This window comes from Eleutherodactylus coqui, chromosome 7, assembly GCF_035609145.1.
Source record: "Eleutherodactylus coqui strain aEleCoq1 chromosome 7, aEleCoq1.hap1, whole genome shotgun sequence".
Taxonomy (NCBI): Eukaryota; Metazoa; Chordata; class Amphibia; order Anura; family Eleutherodactylidae; genus Eleutherodactylus; species Eleutherodactylus coqui.
In genome coordinates this window covers 168,921,290-168,945,789 of record NC_089843.1, presented here as the reverse complement: position 1 = coordinate 168,945,789, position 24,500 = coordinate 168,921,290, and the positions used below count along the sequence as shown (strand labels likewise).

At 46.8% G+C, this 24,500-nt stretch overlaps 1 protein-coding gene across 1 annotated transcript; it reads left to right on the top strand.

Annotated features, from left to right (window-relative positions):
* The first annotated feature begins 2,038 nt into the window (after positions 1-2,038).
* LOC136573618 (alcohol dehydrogenase 1-like) lies at positions 2,039-24,500 on the top strand. The gene is made up of 9 exons (XM_066574890.1): positions 2,039-2,117; positions 4,001-4,102; positions 7,451-7,592; positions 8,785-8,872; positions 9,958-10,177; positions 13,397-13,657; positions 13,734-13,869; positions 15,351-15,489; positions 24,051-24,500. The coding sequence occupies exons 1-9, from the start codon at positions 2,100-2,102 to the stop codon at positions 24,073-24,075; spliced, it is 1,131 nt and encodes a 376-aa protein (XP_066430987.1). The 5' UTR covers positions 2,039-2,099; the 3' UTR covers positions 24,076-24,500.

The window sequence follows — 24,500 nt, the reverse complement described above, 5'->3', positions numbered from 1 at the left end:
CGTAAGTCCCCAGCCTCATCCTCCGGACCCCGGAAACTTTCCAAGGGTTGGGCATCGGTCACGACAAACTCCTCCGGTGGGAGAGGAACCATTGTTGCCCAATCAGGACAGGGGCCCAAGAACAGTTCCTGGGAGTCTGCATGCTCCTCAGAATGTGTCTTTTTCATGGGGTGAGGAGGCTGGGAGGAAGGAGGAGCAGCAGCCAGAGGATTCAGAGTTGCAGCAGTGGATGGCGTAGAAGACTGGGTGGTCGATAGATTGCTGGATGCACTTTCTGCCATCCACGACAGGACCTGCTCACACTGCTCGTTTTTTAATAAAGGTCTACGACGTAAACCCAAAAATTGTGATATGAAGCTGGGGACCCCAGAAACTTGCCTCTCTCCTAATCACGCAGCAGCCAGCTGCGATTCACCAGGTCCAGGAACTGGGCCTATGCCTACACCCTCACGTGGAACTCCGCGTCCTCGACCGCGTCCACGTCCTTTACCCCTACCCCTACCCCTACCCCTCAGCATGGTGGATTAAGAATCGAGCAGGCACTGAGCGGTGTAAAAATTTTTGTGAATTATTGCCGCGCAGTTGGTGGCTGCCAGCAGTTATATAACGCAAAATGAAGCCAGAGATAAGTTATAAGGAAGAATGCAAGCAGGACTAGCTGTGCAATATGCAATTGTGATGCACCTGAAGTCCCACATGCCACGCAGTCAAATGCACTGGGTCACAGGCAGCCGTAAAAAGGATTTCTTTTTGTTAAAATTTGTTTTTTTCAATGCAATGCAGGCTATGGAGCGTGTTTTGGACTTTCCCTCTATGGGTGTCTGGCACCATACACTGTGCAGGCAGCTGACAGCTAACACAGAGGGGGGGGGGGAAATTGGTGGTATCTTGGCATGCACTTGGAGGCAGACAGCGCTTACGTTACGCTAACTGCACCCAGCAAAAATTTTTACTGAAGGCTGAACGCAGGCCTTGCTCTGCACTATGCAGCTTTGATGCACCTCAAGTCCCACAGGCCACGCAGTGATATGCACTGGGTCACAGGCAGCCGTAAAAAGGATTTCTTTTTGTTAAAATTTGTTTTTTTCAATGCAATGCAGGCTATGGAGTGTGTATTGGACTTTCCCTCCATGGGTGTCTGGCACCATACACTGTGCAGGCAGCTGACGGCTAACACAGAGGGGGGGGGGGGATTTGTGCTTTCTTGGCGTGCACTTGGAGGCAGACAGCGCTTACGTTACACTAACTGCACCCAGCAAAAATGTTTACTGAAGGCTGAACGCAGGCCTTGCTGTGCAATACTGAGGTACTACAACTCCCAGCAACCACAGAGTTAAATGCACACGGTCACAGGTAGCCCTAAGAAGGACCGTTGGGATTGTTGTAGACAGGATTCCACACTACCACTGTTTCTGCCTCACCAATACTTCCTCTATACTACGTAGTACAGACTGCAGCCTGAGAACGCCATAGCTGTAATGGGGCTGCACGCCCGATATACAAAAAATAAAAGTGCAAAACTGCTCCCAGCAGCCAAAACAGTAGTGCACTAGGTTAGCTGTGGCCCTAACAAGGACCGTTGGGGTTCTTGTAGACACTAACACTCTCCCTATAGCAGCAGCAGCACTGTCCCTAATCTCTGCCAGCGTGCGTCTGTGGCGAGCCGCGGGCAGCGCCACTTTATATACTCGGCGGTCACTTGATCTCTCCAGCCACTCACTGCAGGGGGGTGGGATAGGGCTGGAACGTCACAGGAGGAATTTGTAATGCCTTCCCTGCATGTCTATTGGCCAGAAAATGGCGCAAATCTTTCAGGGAAGGAAATGGAATTAACTTGAACCCCCGCGTGGTGCTCGTCACGAGTAACGAGCATCTCGAGTACCCTAATGAACGAGCATCAAGCTCGGACGAGTGTGCTCGCTCATCTTTACTTACAAGCCTTTACATGCCTTTTTAGATGTTTTTATAAAGGGTGGAGTTTTAGAAAGTTAGCTAAGGTCATGAACATAGAAGGTTTAATTAGTAACTTTCAGAAGCTTTACAGTGCTAGTCAAACTTGCCTTTTCCAAGTAAGAATTGTGCAGAGAACGACAGATCCCATGGCAACTGCTGGGAAAGTAAGTAGATAGCATTTTTACAAACATTTTTCTCTAACTAGAGGTAAAGCAAAATGGTCTAGTTATCATTCATCTGCATTATCTATGCAATGCATTCTACTAAGTCTATGATAACAGCCTATTAGACTGCGCAAGAGGCGGGGCTGCCGTGACTATTACTTTTTGAATTATTTTTTGCCATTCTTTTAGGGTATGCTCACAAACGGCAGCTTTTTTTGCAGTAATTTCTGTGCTTCACATTCTCTTTGACACATCTGATTGTAGTTGTTTTGGAACCTGTGCACCAATTTCGGTAAACCCCATTCAGACTACAGTAATTGTGCAGTCGCAGAAGTTTCTGCATCAAAGGTAGACGAGGGTCCTAGATATGGGACTCACATCTATCAGAAGTTCATGGCATGTTGTGAATACGGTATGCCATAACCCTTTTAAGGTGATTTTTCCTTCTTAAAAAAAGTTTGTGCTTTGTAATGTAAGACAGTTTAAGGCTATTTTTTAATATATCTGTATAGTGTTTAAAGCTTTGTTTCTTTGATACATAGCCCCAAATCCTCTGTATAGATATGGAATTAAAATATAACCTGCAGCTACAATAAAGGGAGTGGAGCAGATTACTGCATGCTGTGGGGTTTTGACATATAGTATGCAGGAAGCTTCCAGATTCTTTCTGATGGTGGTTGCAGACAGACACAATGTTATCTTGTAAATCTATAGCTATGCAGAGAATCTGGTGCTTTTGCAGCGGTCTGTAGGCAGCAGGGATGGCACGAGTGGGGAGCTTGGATTGTGTCATGGTGCTGACCACTCGACCATCAGCAATGACTCCCGCAGCAGGCGGATCGCTCGACATAAAGAGTTAGAGCATTGATCACATAACACCAGTACCTCTAAGAGTAATGTTATTAAATAATAAAGAAGTCCAAGCCAAATCAGTTTGTATAAAACCGTGGGTACACAGTTTTACTACAGCTTACAAATTGCATACAGTAACATCCACAAAACCGTTCCTTTAAACAGTAGAGTGCAACAGTAGATTACTCAGTGGTTTAACAACAGTTCTTTTTTGCTCTAACTTTCCCTTTTGCCGGCTACTTTTCCTTTTCATATAACTGCACTGGCCAGTCTAAGTTATCTGAAACTTGTTCTGAATGGTTATCTGTGCAGGAGTCTGTCAGAAGAACATTGACTTCTCACTGAGGTTGCAATTCACCAACGATACTCAGGCCGTCTCATTATTCGGGTTATGTGGGGTCTGCCCTTACTTGGACACAGCCTAGTAGGGTGGAAGAAGACACTTGGCTTGGCTGGCTCTATCTCTTAGTTCCCATCAGGCACAGCTGGATAAGGACCGGGTCCCCATAGTCATCTGTCAAGTAACCACCCTGGGGGCCGACTTTCCCCAAGGCTCCCTTTTTCTTCTTCTCTTTTCGTCTCACTCCTTTACCGCCGTTTTTTTATTCTCCTCCCACTCTGCTGCCTGATCCCTCAACCAATCTTGGTTCAGATAAAGAGTGACAGACCGAGACCCCGTGTGGGTTAATGTAGTGGACACACCTACACACATCAAGCAATGATCTATTAACAACACATACACACAGTCCACATGAAACAAGACACAAACTGACAAAGACACAATAGGAAAGAATTAGTCACCTAAGTGATGTGGGGGCCCCAACACTTTGTGTCAGAAAAACAGAACTCTGAATACAATATATTATGATTTTAGGATTCAAAAGACATAATGATAACAAAATATGGAGATTTACTTTAAGACCCCTGAATTCTAGAAGTAATCACACTATATTCTGTCTATTCTCTAATGCTGTATGAGATACATGTATTTTTAAATCAAAGTAAATCATCCTTATATGCTTTTTTTCTAGATTATAAAATGCAAGGCTGCAGTGTGTTGGGCCCCAAACAAACCCCTTAGCATTGAGGAGATTGAAGTTGCACCACCAAAAGATCATGAAGTTCGCATCAAGGTAAATTTGGTGAACGCTGTAAAAACAACCCCCCCCCCCCCCAAAACAATGGCAGAATTTCTACACATTTCTCCATCTCCCACACCTCCCCCCAAAAAGAAAAAATTGCAATTTATGTTTCCCCAGAGTGGTGCCATTAAAGGGGTTGTCCCGCGGCAGCAAGTGGGTCTATACACTTCTGTATGGCCATATTAATGCACTTTGTAATGTACATTGGCCCTCCGATGGCCAAATTAGCCGCGCTTGCGCAGTCCGGGTCTTCTGCAGTCTTCTATGGGGCCGCTCGTGTAGAATGCCGGCTCCGTGTAGCTCCGCCCCGTCACGTGCCGATTCCAGCCAATCAGGAGGCTGGAATCGGCAATGGACCGCACAGAAGCCCTGCGGTCCACGGAGACAGAGGATCCCGGCGGCCATCTTCAGCAGGTAAGTATGAAGACGCCGGACCGCCGGGATTCAGGTAAGCGCTGTGCGGGTTGTTTTTTTTACCCCTGCATCGGGGTTGTCTCGCGCCGAACGGGGGGGGGGGTTAAAAAAAAAAAAAAACCCGTTTCGGCGCGGGACAACCCCTTTAAAATATACAGCTTGCCCCACTAAAAACAAGCCCTCATATGACTATGTCAGCGAGTTATGTCTCTTGCAATGTGATGATAAAAATCACTTAGTCCTCAAGGCACAAAATAGACTGATCTCTAAGGGGTTAATTTTTACCCTAAAGGCCTCTTAGCAGTTTACATAGTATTCACGTTCTTTATATATGATACAGTGTTGCTCTGAAAATAAGACCCTGTCTTATATTAATGTTTACCACAAAAGAGGCACTAGGTCAGTGATGGCGAACCTTTTGAAGCCCGAGTGCGCAAACTGTGCCCTAAAACCCACCTATTTATCGCAAAGTGCCAACACATCAGGGGGCGTGGCTTATCACGGCATATGACTTTACCTCCGTCGTTCTAAAAAGGACTGGGCTGCTTCAAAATAGACAGCGTGCAGATTTTAACTGCTTTTTGGATGTGGAAATACTGCAGAATGTCATCAACAGAAATTTCTGTCGCAAATTCTGCAGCATTTCCGCATCCAAAAAGCAGTCAAAATCTGCACGCTGTCTATTTTGAAGCGGCCTTGCCCATTTCCGCCAAATGTAAACATACGCCAGCGGTAATAGTGACCCCCATCACAGACCCCAGCAATAATAGTGACCCCCACCCCAGCGGCCCCACAGCGCATAAAAGCGACACTCCACAGCGGCCCCCAGCGCATAAAAGCGACACGCCACTGCGGTCCCCAGCACATAGAAGCAACAGCCCACAGCGGCCCCCAGCGCATAAAAGCGACACCCCACAGCGGCCCCCAGCGCATAAAAGCGACATCCCACAGCGGCCCCAGCGCATCAAAGCGACATCTCACAGTGGCCCCCAGCACATAAAAGCGACACCCCACAGTGGCCCCCAGCGCATAGAAGCAACACCCCACAGTGGCCCCAGCGCATAAAAGCGACACCCCACAGCGGCCCCCAGCGCAATAAAGCGACACCCCATAGTGGCCCCCAGCGCATAAAAGCGACATCCCACAGCGGCCCCCAGCGCATGAAAGTGACATCCCACAGCGGCCCCCAGCACATAAAAGCGACATCCCACAGCGGCGCCCAGGGCATAAAAGTGACACCCCACAGTGGCGCCCAGTGCATAAAAGCGACACCCCACAGCGGCCCGCAGCGCATAAAAGCGATACCCCACAGTGGCGCCCAGCGCATAAAAGCGAAGACTGAGAGGTACAGCAGCACTCACCAACCATATAGGGGGACCCTTCCAAAGGAAATAGCTGCTCGCCTGAAAAAGGGATTGAATCCACAAAAATCCCAATGTGTCAAGTCCAAAAAGAAGCAGGGTCAGGCAGCAGGTTAGGTGCTAAAAAGATTTTAATGCATAAGCATCAGTTATAAACACCTCATAGCCATAAAAATAGCGATGTTTCGACCCTATACAAAACGGGTCTTTGTCAATGGCGCCCAGCGCATAAAAGCGACATCCCACAGTGGCGCCCAGCGCATAAAAGCGACATCCCACAGTGGCGCCCAGTGCATAAAAGCGACACCCCTCAGTGGCGCCCAGCGCATAAAAGCGACACCCCACAGTGGCGCCCAGCGCATAAAAGCGACATCCCACAGCGGCGCCCAGCGCATAAAAGCGACATTCCACAGTAGCGCCCAGCGCTTAAAAGCGAGATCCCACTGCGGACCCCAAGCATAATAGTGGCATCCCACAGCGGACCCCAAGCATAATAGTGACATCCCCCAGTGTATAAGCGACATCCCACAGCCTAATAGTGACATCCCATAGTGTCCACCAGTGCAATAGTGACATCTCATTGCGGCCTCCTCACCCCCACTCACCTCAGTTGTGGTGCGCTCTCCTCCTGCGTCTCAGCCTCTGCCTCAGTACCCAGGGTTGGCGCTGTCCTCTGTCCCGGCGCTCCCTGCCTCACTGCTGTCCTCCATGCCGGGGCCGCTGGCCAGGCCCTGCACTGCCCGTTCCAGCGCTCCCAGCTTCGGACCCACAGCTCTGAGGCTCGCTGCAGTCCTCCGCCCCCAGCCAATCAGAAGTTGGAGGCCTGAACCAGTTCTATGACAGGATTGGTGATGTTAGCACAGCAGCTAAGTGAATGCCAGCAGGGGAGCTGCGGCCCCTGCCAGTATTTACAAGTGCTGAGCGGCCGATGGCGGCGTGTGCCAGTAGGGAGGGCTCTGCGTGCCACCCCTGGCACGTGTGCTATAGATTCGCCACCACTGCACTAGGTCTTATTTTCGCGGGATGTCTTATTATACTTACCTAGCAGCCTCAGTCTGGGTCCCTCACGCTGCTTTCCGGAGCTCCGACATTGATTGTCCAATTCATAAATCCCACCTCCACAACGCGATGGCTGTGATTGGTTCTTCGACCGCTGCTCAGCCAATCAATACAGCACTTGAAGAACCAATCACAGCCATCGTACTAGTTCATCGAACGCTGCCCTGATTGGCTGAGCAGCGCTCAAGAACCAATCAGAGCCATCATTTCCTGGAGGTGGGATTTATGAATCCAGTAACCAGGAGGTGATCTTCAGTGGGCGGCCGAGGACTGCAGGAAGTGCGTCGGAGCTCTGGAGAGCAACGGGAAGGACCTGGACCGAGCTTGCTAGGTAATATATTATTTTTTCAATTTTTTAATGTAATTCAGCTAAGGCTTATTTTGAGGGTAGGGCTTATATTTCAAGCCTCCCTGAAATCCTGAAAAATCTGTGTAGGGCTTATTTTTGGGGTAGGTCTTATTTTTGGGAAAGCTGTGTAATATGAAATCTTGTCTTCTTCTGCAGATTGTAGCCACCGGAATCTGCCGCTCAGATGAACATGTCTTAAGTGGCTCATTAAGTTACATGAAATTTCCGATTATATTAGGGCATGAAGGTGCCGGGATAGTGGAGAGTGTGGGATCAAGTGTAACTGGGATTAAACCAGGTAAGACAATGTTTCTGGGGGTAACCTATTATGTATAATGCACCACATAGTTTTAGTATTAAACAGCATCGGGGTTGGGCAACTGCTGTTGATGTAGTTTTAGGAGGTAAAAAGAAACAGAAAGCCCCTGCTTTCAAACTTGTGTTGTTGGTATAATTTGTGCAACATCCAGAAATGTTTATTGCTGGAGCCTGCCATATACCGTGTTTCCCCGAAACCAAGACACTGTCTTATATTATTTTGTGCCCCAAAAAGGGCACAGTGTCTTATTTTCAGGGGTTATATTTACCTTATTTTCAGGGCTTATATTTACCTGGTCCACGGCGTCTGCATTGTCTCCGGTGGCACTGCGACAAGTGTCCTCCCCGTCTGCCTGCTCAACTTTTTTCTGGCAGCGGGGTTTTGAATACCCCGCCTCCAGCAAAGCGAGCGCTGTGATTGGCTAATCACAGAGGCGGCAGCCAATCACAGCTGGCACTCGATGAGCCAATCACAGACATTCGGGGTTGGACCTATTTTCGAGGAAACACGGTAGTGGTAAGTATTTGTAATTTCAGCTGTACAATTGTGCTGTATAAAATGTGATTTGATTGGTCTTAGAGGTCAAATGGTACGACGTAGGTCCTAAAATGTCACTGCAAGATATAAGGAGGTGATGGTAAGCAGCAGATCAGAAAGTGTGAGCTGTGCAGAGAGACCAGAGGTCTGCAAAATCTCTTTGCCGCTGAGAAGCAGATAGCAGGAGATGGCTCCAAGAGATAAGGGAGCTAAGCCAGAGAGAGAAAGATGGACTTTGGACACTGGTCAGAGCTAACTATGGAACTACTCTGTTTGGAGGATAAGTTGCAGGCACGCATGTCATAGGTTCGCCACCATGGACCTAGAACATGGAAGGTCACTACTAATGGGCTAGCTCTGTAAACTTCACCTTCAGTCTACAATATGTCAGCCAGCCCCTGCTTCTTTCTCCATCCTCTGATAGAGCAGACTGCATAACCAGACTTCCCCCTTTTTTGGTTCTTACCTTTGATTTTGAAAGACTCTATTTCATGTTAGTATCTTTTTGTCCTTTTCTTAATGGGCCCCATAGCAGTTGCACAAACGGCCTTTGATTGGGTTTCTCTTAAAAAACACCTTTATGAAAACCCTCAACAACACATTTTTCATCTTTACTGTGATTTTTTTTTTACAGGAGACAAAGTCATACCACTGATTGTTCCTCAATGTGGAAAATGCAGAAGTTGCCTAAATCCAGACAGTAATTTCTGCTACAAAAATTCGTATGTATTAAATGTATTTATGCATGCAATGATTTGCAAATATAAAGATAAATGCCCAAAGATCAAAAATTCAAAATGTCATGGTTAGGGCCATTTTCTGAGGCAGCAATAGTGTGCTTGTTGTAAAAAGAAAAAGGTTTGGTACTGTGTTAGCCAGTAGAACAAAATGTGATTGTTCTCAGTGGGAGAAACCAAGTAATCTTGTAGATATGATACCTTTTAATGGCTAAAAAAAAAATACATGATGTTACAGCGAGCTTTCCAACCTACTCAGGGTTCTTCTTCAGCGTGATGGAATAGATCTAAAGTATACATATACATATATATGAAAGGGCACACATTTGGTGTGATTAATTTGCACTTAAAACAATACCAGAACAGGATGAAAAGAGGAGTAAATAGTATACTTAATTGGAAGTGGTTTTATGCATCATTGGAGAATATGAGAAGTCTATAGCAGAAATAACACACTAGATGGTGAACAAAATTCTTGGTTATAGAACCGAAACGCGTCCTGCAGAACATCTGACTTTTTATGTGACATTTCTATCAATAAAGGCTTTTGAAATTTTCCACTCAAAGAACAGCAGCTATTTCTTATTCACCCACCAATCCCTCAGACAGCTATGTCAATGGATAAATAAAAGAGTTATGATGGTTTTGAAAGTGAGGAAAAAACAAAAATTTAAATGAAGAAAAGGGGTCAGTTCCTAAGTGGCTAAATTGGGCAGTTTAGAGCTCGGCAGAGTTTGCAGGAAAACTGTAAAGTAAATGTAGAGATCACCCATTTATATGTTTTTAATAATGTTTGACTGTTCTTTTGATAATTAGGTGTAAGGTAAATTATACATAGCCTATACATTTAGTGAATACGCTTTCCATCCAGTATATAAAATACTAAAACCTTTATAAATACGGGACAGAAGTTTTCTTTCTCTTATTCACCTAGATTGTATTTATCAGCTCAGTGGAGAAAAGTGCTTTAGGCATTTTTCTACTTTCTATTTGGTCTTTTTCAACAATTATATGATGTGACTTCAAGCTGCTTTTAAATACTAATAATTATTTTCCTGTAACTTAAACAGCTTTGGAAAAGGTGATGGCAAATTATTAGACAACTGCTCCAGATTCACCTGCAAAGGGACAGGTGTGTACAACTTCATTGGTACCAGCACTTTCACCGAATACACCGTAGTAGATGATATTTCTGTTGCTAAAATACATGACGATGCTCCACTGGATAAAGTCTGCTTGATTGGCTGTGGATTTTCTACTGGATATGGATCTGCTGTGAATACTGCAAAAGTAAGAAGAGAGTGCACTATAGCATGATTAAAGGGGTTGTCCAAGTTGTATCTCCTCTGTAAAATCTGTTCCCCATGCACTAACATAACAAATAAACATATTCTCACCGCTCCCTGCTCCCTGCTGTGTTTCGTGCTGCTGCTCCGAGTCTCCTCTGATGTCACATTTATTGACTTCCCCAGTCTGCTTATGGGACATCATAGGTACTGCAGCCAATGACAGAGCTCAGGCTGCAGCGCCTGTGATGTTCTGTAAAGCAGGCTGGACTGTAGGCTGTAAAGAAACAAGGAGCGGAAGACCGAACAGCGGCGCAGAACACAGTGAGGAGAGATGCCTATTTGTTATACTAGTGCATTGAGAACAGAGCTACAACTTGGTCAATCCCTTTAAGAATTCTGTCCATCATTTGGAAAGTGATTTACTATGAATGGGTTCACTGTCAATGAGCAATGCTTATTAATGTCTTCTCTACAATTTTACTCTTATTGAAGACACAACATTATAAAATATAAACAAGTTTGCCAAAGTGAACATTAATATATAATGTAAGCAATATAAGATAAAAAAAACTTTGCCAATATAGTAAAACTAGTAATTATTAGGAAATTTTAGTACCAGTGTTTCTGGTGGCACAATGTGCCACACAGCTGTGCTACATGGTACATCCATTATGATCCCCACACATCACACACAGAGCTCTACTACATCCATCCTGATTCCCACTCATTACACACTAAACAAATTACACACAGAGCTCTACTACATCCATCCTGACCCCACACATTACACACACAATGCATTACACACACAGCTCTCCTACATGCCACACACACTTCTACTACATCCATCTTGATTCCCCCACATTACACACACAGCTCTACTGCATCCATCCTGACCCCACACAGCTCTGGTGCATCCTGATTCACTCACACACACAGCTCTGCTACATGGAAGATCCATTATGACCCCCCCCCACATTACACACACAGCTCTACTACATCCATCCTGATTTACACACATCACACTAACAGCACATAACGCACACGGCTTTGCTACATCCTGATTCACACACATCATACACACAGCATTGCTACATCCACATCCATCCTGATTTTCACATATCACTAGTCTCCTGAGTACAGTGATGAGCCCTTGGCCATGTGATTCCTGACTCCACCCACACTAGTGTGACATCATCACAGGTCCTGGTGGCTGCTGTTGGCTTATCCAGTATACAGTATTTCTACCAAACTGCACAATGGCTCCTCCCACAACAGTGACATCACCACAGGTCCTTCAGCCCACCAGATCTCTGAAGTGACAGTAGGTTGATGTCTTCTGTCAGGACCGCTGAGTTGTGTCTGAGATAATAACGGCTTAGTTGTATTCTCATTTTGCTATTTTTGTCCTCCCCTTTTCAAGAGCCCTAAGGACTCCTGCACACTTGGGTTTTTCTTCTTTTTTTTTCTCGTGATATCGCTGCATTTTTTTCACGCGATTGTCAATGCGACTTTCTAATATTAAAAACACATCGCAAGTTGGTGCTTTGGAATTTTTGTGCACTGCGTTTTTAACATTAGAAAGTCCCATTGACAAACGCGTGAAAAAAACACAGCAATATCGCGTGAAAAAAAACACGCAAGAAAAACCCAAGTGTGCAGGAGCCCTAACTTTGTTCTTTCTTCTGTCAGTCAGGCTCTGTGTTTTATATATGTTGTAGGATCTTTGCTGATGTCACCAAGGGGTGGAGCGATGATGTAACCAGGGGCGGAGCATCAGAAGCACTCACATACCAACTGACAAGTGGTCATTAGTAGTTTGATACTAAAACTATTGTATAATTTTGTGTCTATGACTCCTATGCTGATCTATGTGTTTCCATGGTAACAGTATACAAACAAACCTTGAATGTGTAATCTGATCCAGCAGTCATATTGCCTTCCTTTTCACTAATGAAGATTTGATAGGTTAGTCAATTCAGCCCGAAATGTCATTTTGCACAAATTGTGGTTATAAAGGAAGCTATAGTGATGGATGGTACAATGATTACATGAGTCCTTCCTATAAAAATATAGCAGGCAAGGCAGCCCGCCATAATAGAGACGTGCCCACTGCAGTATTGATTGAGGGTCTTTTAAGCAATAACTGAAATAAAAATATTCAAACAATATTAATCTACAAGAAAAGATCATAAGGAGTGCCCTTAGGCTGCTGGCACACCTGCGTTAGCGATTAATTCAGGGTTTCTGTCTCTTTGCTCCATTTTATGTGGATTTATGTGAAGAATGAGGGTCCACTGACCTGCCTGATGAAACTGTTACTGGCTGCCACATTTAGGGCTCATGTCCACGGGCAAAATAAGAATTAAAATCCGCAGCGGATTTTAACTCTTCTTCTGCCCGCGGATCCGCATCCCATAGGGATGCATTGACCACCCGCGGGGTGGATAAATACCCGCGGATCGTCAATAAAAGGAATAAAAAAAAAATGGACCATGAAAAAATCCGGACCATGCTCCATTTTCATGCGGGTCTCCCGCGGGGTCGGCTCCCGCGGGCTTCTATTGAAGCCTATGGAAGCCGTCCGGATCCGCGGGAGACAAAAATCAGATTTTACTCACACGCTTCGGTTCTTCTCTTCTCCGCGGCGCCATCTTCTCTCAGTCGCGGCCGGATCATTTTGCTTTGGGCCGGCGCATGCGCGGGGCACGTCACCGACGTCATCCTGCACATCCGCCGAGCCGAAGAAAGAAGATCCGGCCGCGACGCAGAGAAGATGACGCCGCAGCGAAGAGAAGAAACGGAGCGGATGGGAGGTGAGTTTATTCTTATTTATTGTTATTTTCAGCGCTCATGTCCGCGGGGCAGGAGGGACCCGCTGCAGATTCTCCATGGAGAATCTGCAGCGGATCTGATTTTCCCCGTGGACATGAGGCCTTAGGCAGATGAAAGTGTGATCATACATGTGGTCAGCTCTTTCATTTTGTGGGAGTTATGAAAGCAAGTGAGCAACTTTCTGTAACTTCCATAAAATGGAATGTGAGTAGCCATCTCTCCATTTATTCCATCTGTCAGTGTCCAGGGACCCCTACTCTACACATTGGTGTGGGTCTCAGAGGTGAGGCCCCTGTCTTTTAGACATTTTAGCAACATGCTATAAATGTGAATACACCTTTCATACAATGTAGATGCTAAATCACAAACCTTTTACCTTTAACAGGTTAAACCTGGCTCTTCCTGTGCAGTATTTGGTCTGGGAGGAGTTGGCTTGTCTGTGATCATTGGATGTAAAGTAGCTGGTGCTTCCAGAATTATCGGAGTTGATATAAACACAAACAAATTTGCAAAAGCCAAAGAATGTGGAGCCACTGAATGTATCAACCCCAAAGATTATAACCGTCCTTTCCAAGAAGTGTTGGCAGAGATGACTCATGATGGGGTTGATTATTCTTTTGAGGTTATTGGAAACACTGAAGTCATGGTTAGTAAAAAAAAAAACTGTAGTGGTGCGTCAATTTGTTCTGGATTGCTTCTTTAATTCTTGCACATTTGTCTAGGCATCTGCCCTTTCTTCTTCTCACTTTGCCTGTGGAACCACCACAATTGTTGGAGTAGCTCCTTCAGATGCCAAGATGTTCTTTGATCCAATGATGCTTCTCACTGGTCGAACTATAAAGGGATCATCATTTGGAGGTAATGCAGCATGCAGCAATAGAAAGTAGATGCAGGACGAAAAATAATATTGCGGAAAATAACGTTCAATAAATTTTGTAAAATAGATTTATCCTTCCTATCTCATATTGTCAGAACTAAAGGCCCATTTAGACACAATGTTATTGCTCAAAATTTGCTCAAACGCCATATTTTGAGCGATAATCGTTGTGTCTAAACACGCTGCCATCGTGCACTGTTGTGCACTGTTCGTTCATCGTTGATTTTGAGCAAGCTAAAAATCAACTCTTATCAGCACCGAACGCTGATTTTCTCAGTGGGCAGCGCTGATAGCATTCTTTCAACAAGTATCCTGCTGGGACTTCCCAGCGGGATCCCAGCTGAGAGCTCTGAGAACAAAGCAGCTGTCTGTGCTCTTGTTGTTTCTCAGAGCTATGAGCTCAGTGGGACACCACTGATAACTGCAAGAACAAAGCAGCTGTTTACATATACAAAATAACTGCTGTTCTCAGAGTTATCAGCAGTGTCCTGCTCCGCCTGCATTTAACTCTTCAAGTAGCTAATTAGCTACTTAAGAGTTATGCAAAGATGATAACTCAAAACTGTCACTCAAACTACCGTTTGAGCGATTTTTGAGCGATCATCTTCCAGTCTAAATACACCTTGAATAAAACTGCCTCACACTTGACTAATTACATAGCGTGTGCCAACTTGGGCCATTTGATATGCTATATGAGCTATCTAATGTATCATTATTGAGAACTGATGTTACTGTAGTGGTTAGTCTACAGGAGTGATAGATTTACCTTGTATTTGATATACTGTATGTTTGAGTGTAAGTGTTATGGCACAATGAGTCTCATCTACATCTTAACTATACACAGTTGGAGAAATACATGAAAGTTACTAAAAAGTAAAACGGATAAGTTAGTTGTCCCAACCAATGGGGTCAATGCTAAATTTTCCCAACTTAAAAAGACTTTTCTGCGAGTTGATCTGTTGCTGTGGACATCTTCTTTGCTATCATTAGCACTGGTTTTTAATAATGCATCCCAGGTAAGGACAGGACCACAAAGCTCTTGTTGGAAACAATCCTATTAGGAAGGACTTTTGAGTAAATTATTTGCCTCTAAGTGGACATATGCATGTTCTGTAAAGTTTTATTGTGGGCCCTTGGGACCATTTCTTCTGGTGAGCTGAGCATACCCCAGTCCAACATTGGTTCTAAAGCCTAGAAAGAGGACATTTCAATGAAAACTGTCTAAGAGAAGCTAAGAGTAAAGTGTCAAGGAGCCACTAGATGGTGCACAACAGTTCTGAGAACTGCTGAAGAACTAAATAACAGTAATATTAGGTGACGTGTGTGCAGAGTTATAAAGAAAAATAGCAATTTATTATAGGATAGAAACAATATAGAAACAAAAAACAGTAGTAAAGAATCATGCCTGAAAATAAAATAATTATTATCAAGAATTCACAAAAGATACCGGGCCTTTTTACAGGTTGGAAGAGTAAAGATGATGTACCAAAACTTGTGTGTGATTATATGAATAAGAAATTCAATCTGGATTTGCTTATAACACACAAATTACCGTTTGAGAAGATCAATGAAGGATTCCATCTTTTGTGCAGTGGAGAGAGGTATGTAAATTCTATGTTTTGTATTAAAGGGAACCTATCACTTGTCTAAAGCACCATAAACTAAGTTATGGTGCTGTTAGGTGAGGTGGCAAGGACCTTGGTGATGTATTTTTCATACTCGCCCACTTCCTTGTTTCTGCAGTTAAAGTCTGCGCAGCAGCTGAAAATCTGACTCTTTTCAGAGTTCTGTGCACACGCCCTCCCATTGACTTGTATAGGAGAGCTCTCACATGGGACTCTGAAAAGAGCCAGATTTTTGCGGCAGGAACAATGACAACCCTTTTAAACCCCCTCCTGACTGAAAGATGTAAATATATCATGTGGTCGCTAAGAGTGCGTGGAGCGGGCTCGGGACAGCTTTTTTACTTGTAATAGAGATATTTTGAATAACCCATTCAAACAAGCAATAGATGATAGGAGAGTTCATTAATATAATCCTTATATTTCCTTATACTGATTCTCAAGTGGAGCTTCATTGCAAAACACAACAGGGGAAATAATAATTCTGTCTAATATTTAGTGTAAATTTAGACCAGACAGTCTAAAAGGCCCCAATTTTATCACAGTGGCTAATACGTGATGATAAATTTGGCACATCTTTAGATACTGTTGTCTAACTTTATATCACCTATTGATTGGCTTAGTTTGTGGCAAAATGTTAATGCACATTGGCATTTTATGTCACATCACTAGAGATGAGCGAGCACACTCGTCCGAGCTTGATGCTCGTTCGAGTATTAGGGTGCTTGAGATGCTCACTACTAGAGGCGAGCACCACGCGATGTTCGAGTTACTTTCACTTTCATCTCTGAGACATTTGCGCGCTTTTCTGGCCAATAGAAAGACATGGAAGGCATTACAACTTCCTCCTGTGATGTTCCAGCCCTATACCACCCACCTGCAGTGAGTGGCTGGGGAGATCAGGTGACACCCGAGTATTAAAATCTGCCCCGCCCGCGGCTCGCCACAGATGCATTCTGACAGAGATCAGGGAAAGTGCTGCTGATGCTGCTGCTATAGGGAGAGCATTAGGAGTTATATTAGGCTTCAAGAACCCCAACGGTCCTTCTTTGGGCCACATCTGACCGTGTGCAGTACTGTTGAGGCTGCTGTGAGCAGTGTTGCACTTTTTTTTTTTTTTTGTATATCGGGCGTGCAGAGCATTGCGTCCTCAGTCTGCAGTCATTGTACAGAGTATAGGGCCAGTACTGGTGAGGCAGGGACAGTGATACAGGGAAAGAGATATACAGGCTATATAGGCAGTGGGCTTTTTCAAAAAAATTGGGGAAAAATACTGTATTTGTGCTGCCTGTGACCATCTTCAGTGTACTGCGTGTCTGCTGGGGGTAGTAGTCCTAATTAATACGCAGCTAAGCGTTACAGCAGGCTTGCGCAAAAGTGTTTGCTGGCTCTGCTGTGCCCGTTACATCACCGCTGTCATCCCGCCAGAGGAAAACAGTATACATAATATACGCTGCCCACAGTATCTGTCTGCTGTATCAGCTCAGCATTTAAAAAAAATAGAAGCAAAATACTTAAGGCCTACTAGTGGCCTTTGGCCACTTGACTGCTTCTGTGCTGTGAATTCCACTAGCTGAGTCATACGCACCTACGTCACAGTGCAGGCGTGCGCAAAATTGTTTCCTGGCTCTGCTGTCTCCGTTACATCACCGCCGTCATCCCGCCAGAGGGAAACAGTATACATAATATACGCTGCCTACAGTATCTGTCTGCTGTATCAGCTCAGCATTTTAAAAAATAGAAGCAAAATACTTAAGGCCTACTAGTGGCCTTTGGCCACTTGACTGCTTCTGCACTGTGAATTCCACTAGCTGAGTCATACGCACCTACGTCACAGTGCAGGCGTGCACAAAATTGTTTCCTGGCTCTGCTGTCTCCGTTACATCACCGCCGTCATCCCGCCAGAGGGAAACAGTATACATAATATACGCTGCCTACAGTATCTGTCTGCTGTATCAGCTCAGCATTTAAAAAAATAGAAGCAAAATACTTAAGGCCTACTAGTGGCCTTTGGCCACTTGACTGCTTCTGCGCTGTGAATTCCACTAGCTCAGTCATACGCACCTACATCTCAGTGCAGGCGTGCGCAAAATTGTTTCCTGGCTCTGCTGTGCGTTCCGTAAGTGAAGTCAGCCTCCAACCACAGGCCAATAAGCGGCACATTTAATTACAGCGTTCTGTTTCTGCTCTACTCGTAATACACCATGCTGAGGGGTAGGGGTAGGCCTAGAGGACGTGGACGCGGGCGAGGACGCGGAGGCCCAAGTCAGGGTGTGGGCACAGGCCGAGCTCCTGATCCAGGTGTATCGCAGCCGACTGCTGCGGGATTAGGAGAGAGGCAAATTTTAGGGGTCCCCAGATTCATCTCACAATTAATGGGTCCACGCGGTAGACCTTTATTAGAAAATGAGCAGTGTGAGCAGGTCCTGTCGTGGATGGCAGAAAGTGCATCCAGCAATCTATCGACCACCTAGAGTTCTGCGCCGTCCACTGCTACAACTCTGAATCCTCCTGCTGCTGCTCCTCCTTCCTCGCAGCCTCCTCACTCCATTACAATGACACATTCTGAGGAGCAGGCAGACTCCCAGGAACTGTTCCCGGGCCCCTGCCCAGAATGGGCAGCAATGGTTCCTCTCCCACCAGAGGAGTTTGTCGTGACCGATGCCCAACCTTTAAAAAGTTGCGGGGGTCCGGGGGACGAGGCTGGGGACTTCCGGCAACTGTCTCAAGAGCTTTCAGTGGGTGTGGAGGACGAAGACGATGAGACACAGTTGTCTATCAGTGAGGTAGTAGTAAGGGCAGTAAGTCCGAGGGAGGAGCGCACAGAGGATTCGGAGGAAGAGCAGCTGGACGATGAGGTGACTGACCCCACCTGGTTTGCTAAGCCTACTGAGGACAGGTCTTCAGAGGGGGAGGCAAGGGCAGCAGCAGGGCAGGTTGCAAGAGGCAGTGCGGTGGCCAGGGGTAGAGGCAGGGCCAGACCGAATAATCCACCAACTGTTTCCCAAAGCGCCCCCTCGCGCCATGCCACCCTGCAGAGGCCGAGGTGCTCAAAGGTGTGGCAGTTTTTCACTGAGAGTGCAGACGACCGACGAACTGTGGTGTGCAAGGTTTGTCGCGCCAAGATCAGCCGTGGAGCCAACACCACCAGCATGTGCAGACATATGATGGCCAAGCACCCCACAAGGTGGGACGAAGGCCGTTCACCGCATCCGGTTTGCGCCACTGCCTCTCCCCCTGTGCCCCAACCTGCCACTGAGATCCAACCCCCCTCTCAATTCACAGGCACTACCGTCTCCCGGCCTGCACCCACACCCTCACCTCCGCTGTCCTCGGCCCCATCCTGCAATGTCTCTCAGCGCAGCGTCCAGCCGTCGCTAGCGCAACTGTTTGAACGCAAGCGCAAGTATGCCGCCACGCACCCACACGCTCAAGCGTTAAACGTGCACATAGCCAAATTGATCAGCCTGGAGATGCTGCCGTATAGGCTTGTGAAAATGGAGGCTTTCAAAAACATGATGGCGGCGGCGGCCCCTGTGCTACTCGGTTGCCAGTCGCCACTACTTTTCCCGATGTACCATCCCAGCCCTGCACGACTATGTCTCCCGCAACATTGTACGCGCCCTCACCAACGCGGTTACTGCCAAGGTCCACTTAACAACGGACACATGGACAAGCACAGGCGGGCAGGGCCACTATATCTCCCTGACGGCACATTGGGTGAATTTAGTGGAGGCTGGGACCGAGTCAGAGCCTGGGAACGCTCACGTCCTACCCACCCCCAGAATTGCGGGCCCCAGCTCGGTGCTGGTATCTGCGGTGGTGTATGCTTCCTCCACTAAACCCTCCTCCTCCTCCGCAACCTCTGTCTTGCAATCAAGATGTGTAAGCAGCAGCACGTCGCCACCAGTCGGTGTCGCGCGGGGTGGCAGCACAGCGGTGGGCAAGCGCCAGCAGGCCGTGCTGAAACTACTCAGCTTAGGAGAGAAGAGGCACACGGCCCACGAACTGCTGCAGGGTCTGACAGAGCAGACCGACCGCTGGCTTTCGCTGCTGAGCCTCCATCCTCTGCAGCTCGGCAGCCTCACGCACGTGCCATGCATGGCCCACGTCTTTAATTTGGTGGTTCAGCGCTTTCTGAAAAGCTACCAACGCTTGTCAGACCTGCTCGGAAAGGTGCGCTGGCTCAGCGCACATTTCCGCAAGTCCAAGATGGACGCTGCCACCCTGCGGGCCCTGCAACATCGGTTTAATCTGCCAGTGCACCGACTGCTGTGCGACGTGCCCACATGGTGGAACTCTACGCTCCACATGTTGGCTAGGTTCTATGAGCAGCGTAGAGCTATAGTGGAATACCAACTCCAACATGGGCGGCGTAGTGGGAGTCAGCCTCCTCAATTCTTTACAGAAGAGTGGGCCTGGTTGGCAGCCATCTGCCAGGTCCTTGGAAACTTTGAGGAGTCTACCCAGATGATGAGCGGCGATGCTGCAATCATTAGCGTCACCATTCGTCTGCTATGCCTCTTGAGAAGTTCCCTGCAAAGCATAAAGGCAGACGCTTTGCGCTCGTAAACGGAGGCGGAGGAAGACAGTATGTCACTGGATAGTCAGAGCACCCTCATGTCTATATCTCAGCGCGTGGAGGAGGAGGAGGGGGAGGAGCAAGAGGAGGAAGGGGAAGAGACAGCTTGGCCCACTGCTGAGGGTACCCATGCTGCTTGCCTGTCATCCTTTCAGCGTGTATGGCCTGAGGAGGAGGAGGATCCTGAAAGTGATCTTCCTAGTAAGGGCAGCCATGTGTTGCGTACAGGTACCCTGGCACACATGGCGGACTTCATGTTAGGATGCCTTTCTCGTGACCCTCGCGTTACATGCATTCTGGCCACTACGGATTACTGGGTGTACACACTGCTCGACCCACGGTATAAGGAGGACCTTTCCACTCTCATACCCGAAGAGGAAAGGGGTTCGAGAGTGATGCTATACCACAGGACCCTGGCGGACAAATTGATGGTAAAATTCCCATCCGACAGCGCTAGTGGCAGAAGGCGCAGTTCCGGGGGCCAGGTAGCAGGGGAGGCGCGGAGATCAGGCAGCATGTACAGCGCAGGCAGTGGAACACTCTCTAAGGCCTTTGACAGCTTTATGGCTCCCCAGCAAGACTGTGTCACTACTCCCCAGTCAAGGCTGAGTCGGCGGGAGCACTGTAAAAGGATGGTGAGGGAGTACGTAGCCGATCACACGACCGTCCTCCGTGACGCCTCTGCCCCCTACAACTACTGGGTGTCGAAGCTGGACACGTGGCCTGAACTCGCTCTTTATGCCCTGGAGGTGCTTGCTTGTCCTGCGGCTAGCGTCTTGTCAGAGAGAGTGTTTGGTGCGGCTGGGGGAATCATCACGGATAAGCGTACCCACCTGTCAACTGACAGTGCCTACAGGCTTACACTTATCAAGATGAACAAAGCCTGGATTTCCCTAGACTTCTCTTCTTCACCAGCGGACAGCAGCAGTACCTAAACAATACGTAGGCTGCACCCACGGATGGAAGCATCGTTCTCTATCACCATCAAAAACGGGGACCTTTTAGCTTCATCAATCTGTGTATTATATTCATCCTCCTCCTCCTGCTCCCCCTCCTGAAACCTCACGTAATCACTCCGAACGGGCAATTTTTCTTAGGCCCACAAAGCTCAGTCATATGACTTTAGTAAACAATGTTTATACGTTTCAATTCTCATTAAAGCGTTGAAACTTGCACCTGAACCAATTTTTATTTTAACTGGGCTGCCTCCAAGCCTAGGTACAAGTTAAGCCACATTAACCAAAGCGATTAATGGGTTTCACCTGCCCTCTTGGTTGGGCATGGGCAATTTTTCTGAGGTACATTAGTACTGTTGGTACACCAATTTTTTTGGGCCCTCGCCTACAATGTAATCCTAGTAATTTTTATGGGCTTCGCCTGCACTCATGGTACTGCAAGATGTGTGGGGTTGGCCTACACTTTTGCTACATATATGTAACTGGGACCTTGTCTATACTGCAACTACTGAAATGTGCAAGAGACTGTTATCTCCCTAAACTGCTGCAACGGGAATGTTACTGTGGCCTGTCTTGACTGCTACTACTACTGAAACGGAACTAATACTGTGCTCCCCCTATACTGCTGCTTCGGAATTGTTACTGGGGCCTGTCTTGACTGCTACTATTACTGAAATGTAACTAATACTGTGCTCCCCCTATACTGCTGCTTCGGAATTTTTACTGGGGCCTGTCTTCAGTGCTACTACTACTGAAATGGAACTAATACTGTGCTCCCCCTATACTGCTGCTAGTGATATGTTACTGTGGCCTGTCTTGACTACTACTACTACTGAAATGGAACTAATACTGTGCTCCCCCTATACTGCTGCTTCGGAATTTTTACTGGGGCCTGTCTTCAGTGCTACTACTACTGAAATGGAACTAATACTGTGCTCCCCCTATACTGCTGCTAGTGATATGTTACTGGGGCCTGTCTAGACTGCTACTACTACTGAAATGGAACTAATACTGTGCTCCCCCTATACTGCTGCTAGTGATATGTTACTGGGGCCTGCCCCTAATGCTACCGCTGAAATGTTACTAATTCTGGGCTCTACCTATACCGCTGCTAATGCTATGTCACTGGGGTGTGGAAACGGAGGCTTCCCAAAGACATGATGGTGGTGAGGCCATTTCCCACCAATGCGGTTACTGTAAAGGTGCATATAACCACGGACACGTGGTGAGGACACGTAGTGCCTCAAAAACATCCCCCTCCTCCTCCAACAATGAAAACATTCTTGGCAAATACCTTTGCATTGGTCCGTCTGGTGGCAGTCCAAGAATTTCACCTTTACCGACACAACAAGAGAGCCCCCCCCCCCCCCCACCATCCCCCCGCCACGGCCCACTTAATCCTGGCCGCATTCCGAAAACCAACTAAATAAAACCGCGCTACTAGGTCCGCAGTCGTCACCACATTCCCACCAACGCGGTTACTGTTAAGGTACATATTACCACTCTGACTGGGGCATGCACTGTGGGCCGAAGCACACCTGTATTGTATGTGACATTAGCTCTGCTGAGCAGGGCACTGTAATGGGATACATTAATGTACCGCCGAAGCCCACCTGCATTTAATCTAACGTTACCTCAGCTCTGATGGGCAATGCAATGGGATATATTTATGTACCGCCGGTGGCTTCCTTGGACCCACCCATGCTGTCGGTCCACACGGAGTTGTAACTGCATGTGTCTACTTATAAAGAACCCCAGTCTGACTGGGGCATGCAGTGTGGGACGAAGCCCACCTGCATTAAACCTGACGTTACCTCAGCTGTGATGGGCAATGCAATGGGATACATTTATGTACCGCCGGTGGGTTTCAGGGAGCCACCCATGCTGTGGGTGCACACGGAATTTCCATTGCGGAGTTGTACCTGCCTGTGACTATTTATAAAAAACCCCAGTCTGACTGGGGCATGCAGACACCTTGACAGAATGAATAGTGTGTGGCACATGGGTTCCCCATTGCTATGCCCACGTGTGCATCTCCTGATAAAGGTGGCACAGGATTGGAGTTCTCATTGCTTCTGTACAGCATTGTGGGCTATCGCCCCGCCCCTTTAAAAGAGGGTCGCTGCCTAGCCGTGCCAACCCTCTGCAGTGTGTGCCTGTGGTTCCTCCTCATGGCAGATGCACTTATAAATAGAAATGAGGGTGGTGTGGCCACAAGGCCATCGTGTGGCATGAGTGCAACTGAAGGCTGCGCAGGGACACTTTGGTGTGCGCTGTGGACACTGCGTCGTGCGGGGGGGTTGGGCAGCATGTAACCCAGGAAAAGTGGCAGTGGAGTGTCATGCAGGCAGTGATTGTGCTTTGTTGGAGGTAGTGTGGTGCTTAGCTAAGGTATGCCTTGCTAATGAGGGTTTTTCAGAAGTAAAAATTGTTGGGAGCGGGGAGGGGGGGGGCACTCTTGCCGCTATTGTGGCTTAATAGTGGGACCTGGGAACTTGAGATGCAGCCCAACATGTAGCCCCTCGCCTGCCCTATCCGTTTCTGTGTCGTTCCCATCACTTTCTTGAATTGCCCAGATTTTCACAAATGAAAACCTTAGCGAGCATTGGCGATATACAAAAATGCTCGGGTCGCCCATTGACTTCAATGGGGTTCGTTACTCGAAACGACCCTTCGAGCTTCGCGAAAAGTTTGTCTCGAGTAACGAGCACCTGAGCATTTTGGTGCTCACTCATCTCTACACATCACCTTTCCTACTAAGTCACATCTCTTTTTCATTAAGCCACAGCATCTTGTCGAGCAAGGCACAGAAATTGTCTTAAGACACGTAAGAAGTGTAGCATAAGGAATGTACGGAAGTTTTTTGGTGCAAATTGAGCCAGGATTCTGCACATTTAGCATTAGAAACCTCAGCAATTGTCTTGTAATTATGCCTAGCTATTCGTAAAGTGTAATCATGCTCAGATTCAGGAAAGAACTAACTAATGTATTTTTGTCTGCAGTGTCCGCACAGTGCTGACTTTATAAGGACCACAACAAGCCCTATCACATCATGATGATAACGTCACACTGATGAAAAATATACCTAACCGTTCCACAGTACATCTAATGTGACAAGGGGATTCCGAAGCCCATTAACAATTACTTTACAAGCATCAAGAAAATGGAACTTGAGTTAATAAAACGTTTCTTAGTTGTGCCAGTAATCTTCTTTCTTGATTATTGGGACTATCTAAACAGAGGTATGGTTTCTGACTTCTGAGTGGCATTTGTCAGAAGAAAACAAGGGCCTCAGCAAGTGTTTTGCTTGAAATTAGTGTGCCGCTAGCTATACAGATTGGAGATCTTCCAATTTATCATCCAGTTCCTCAAAAGGTACTTCTAAAAAGACTCTTAAAAAGGGCATTATATTGGAATTCTCTTTCTTAGAGCAATATGCGGAAGTTATGTTT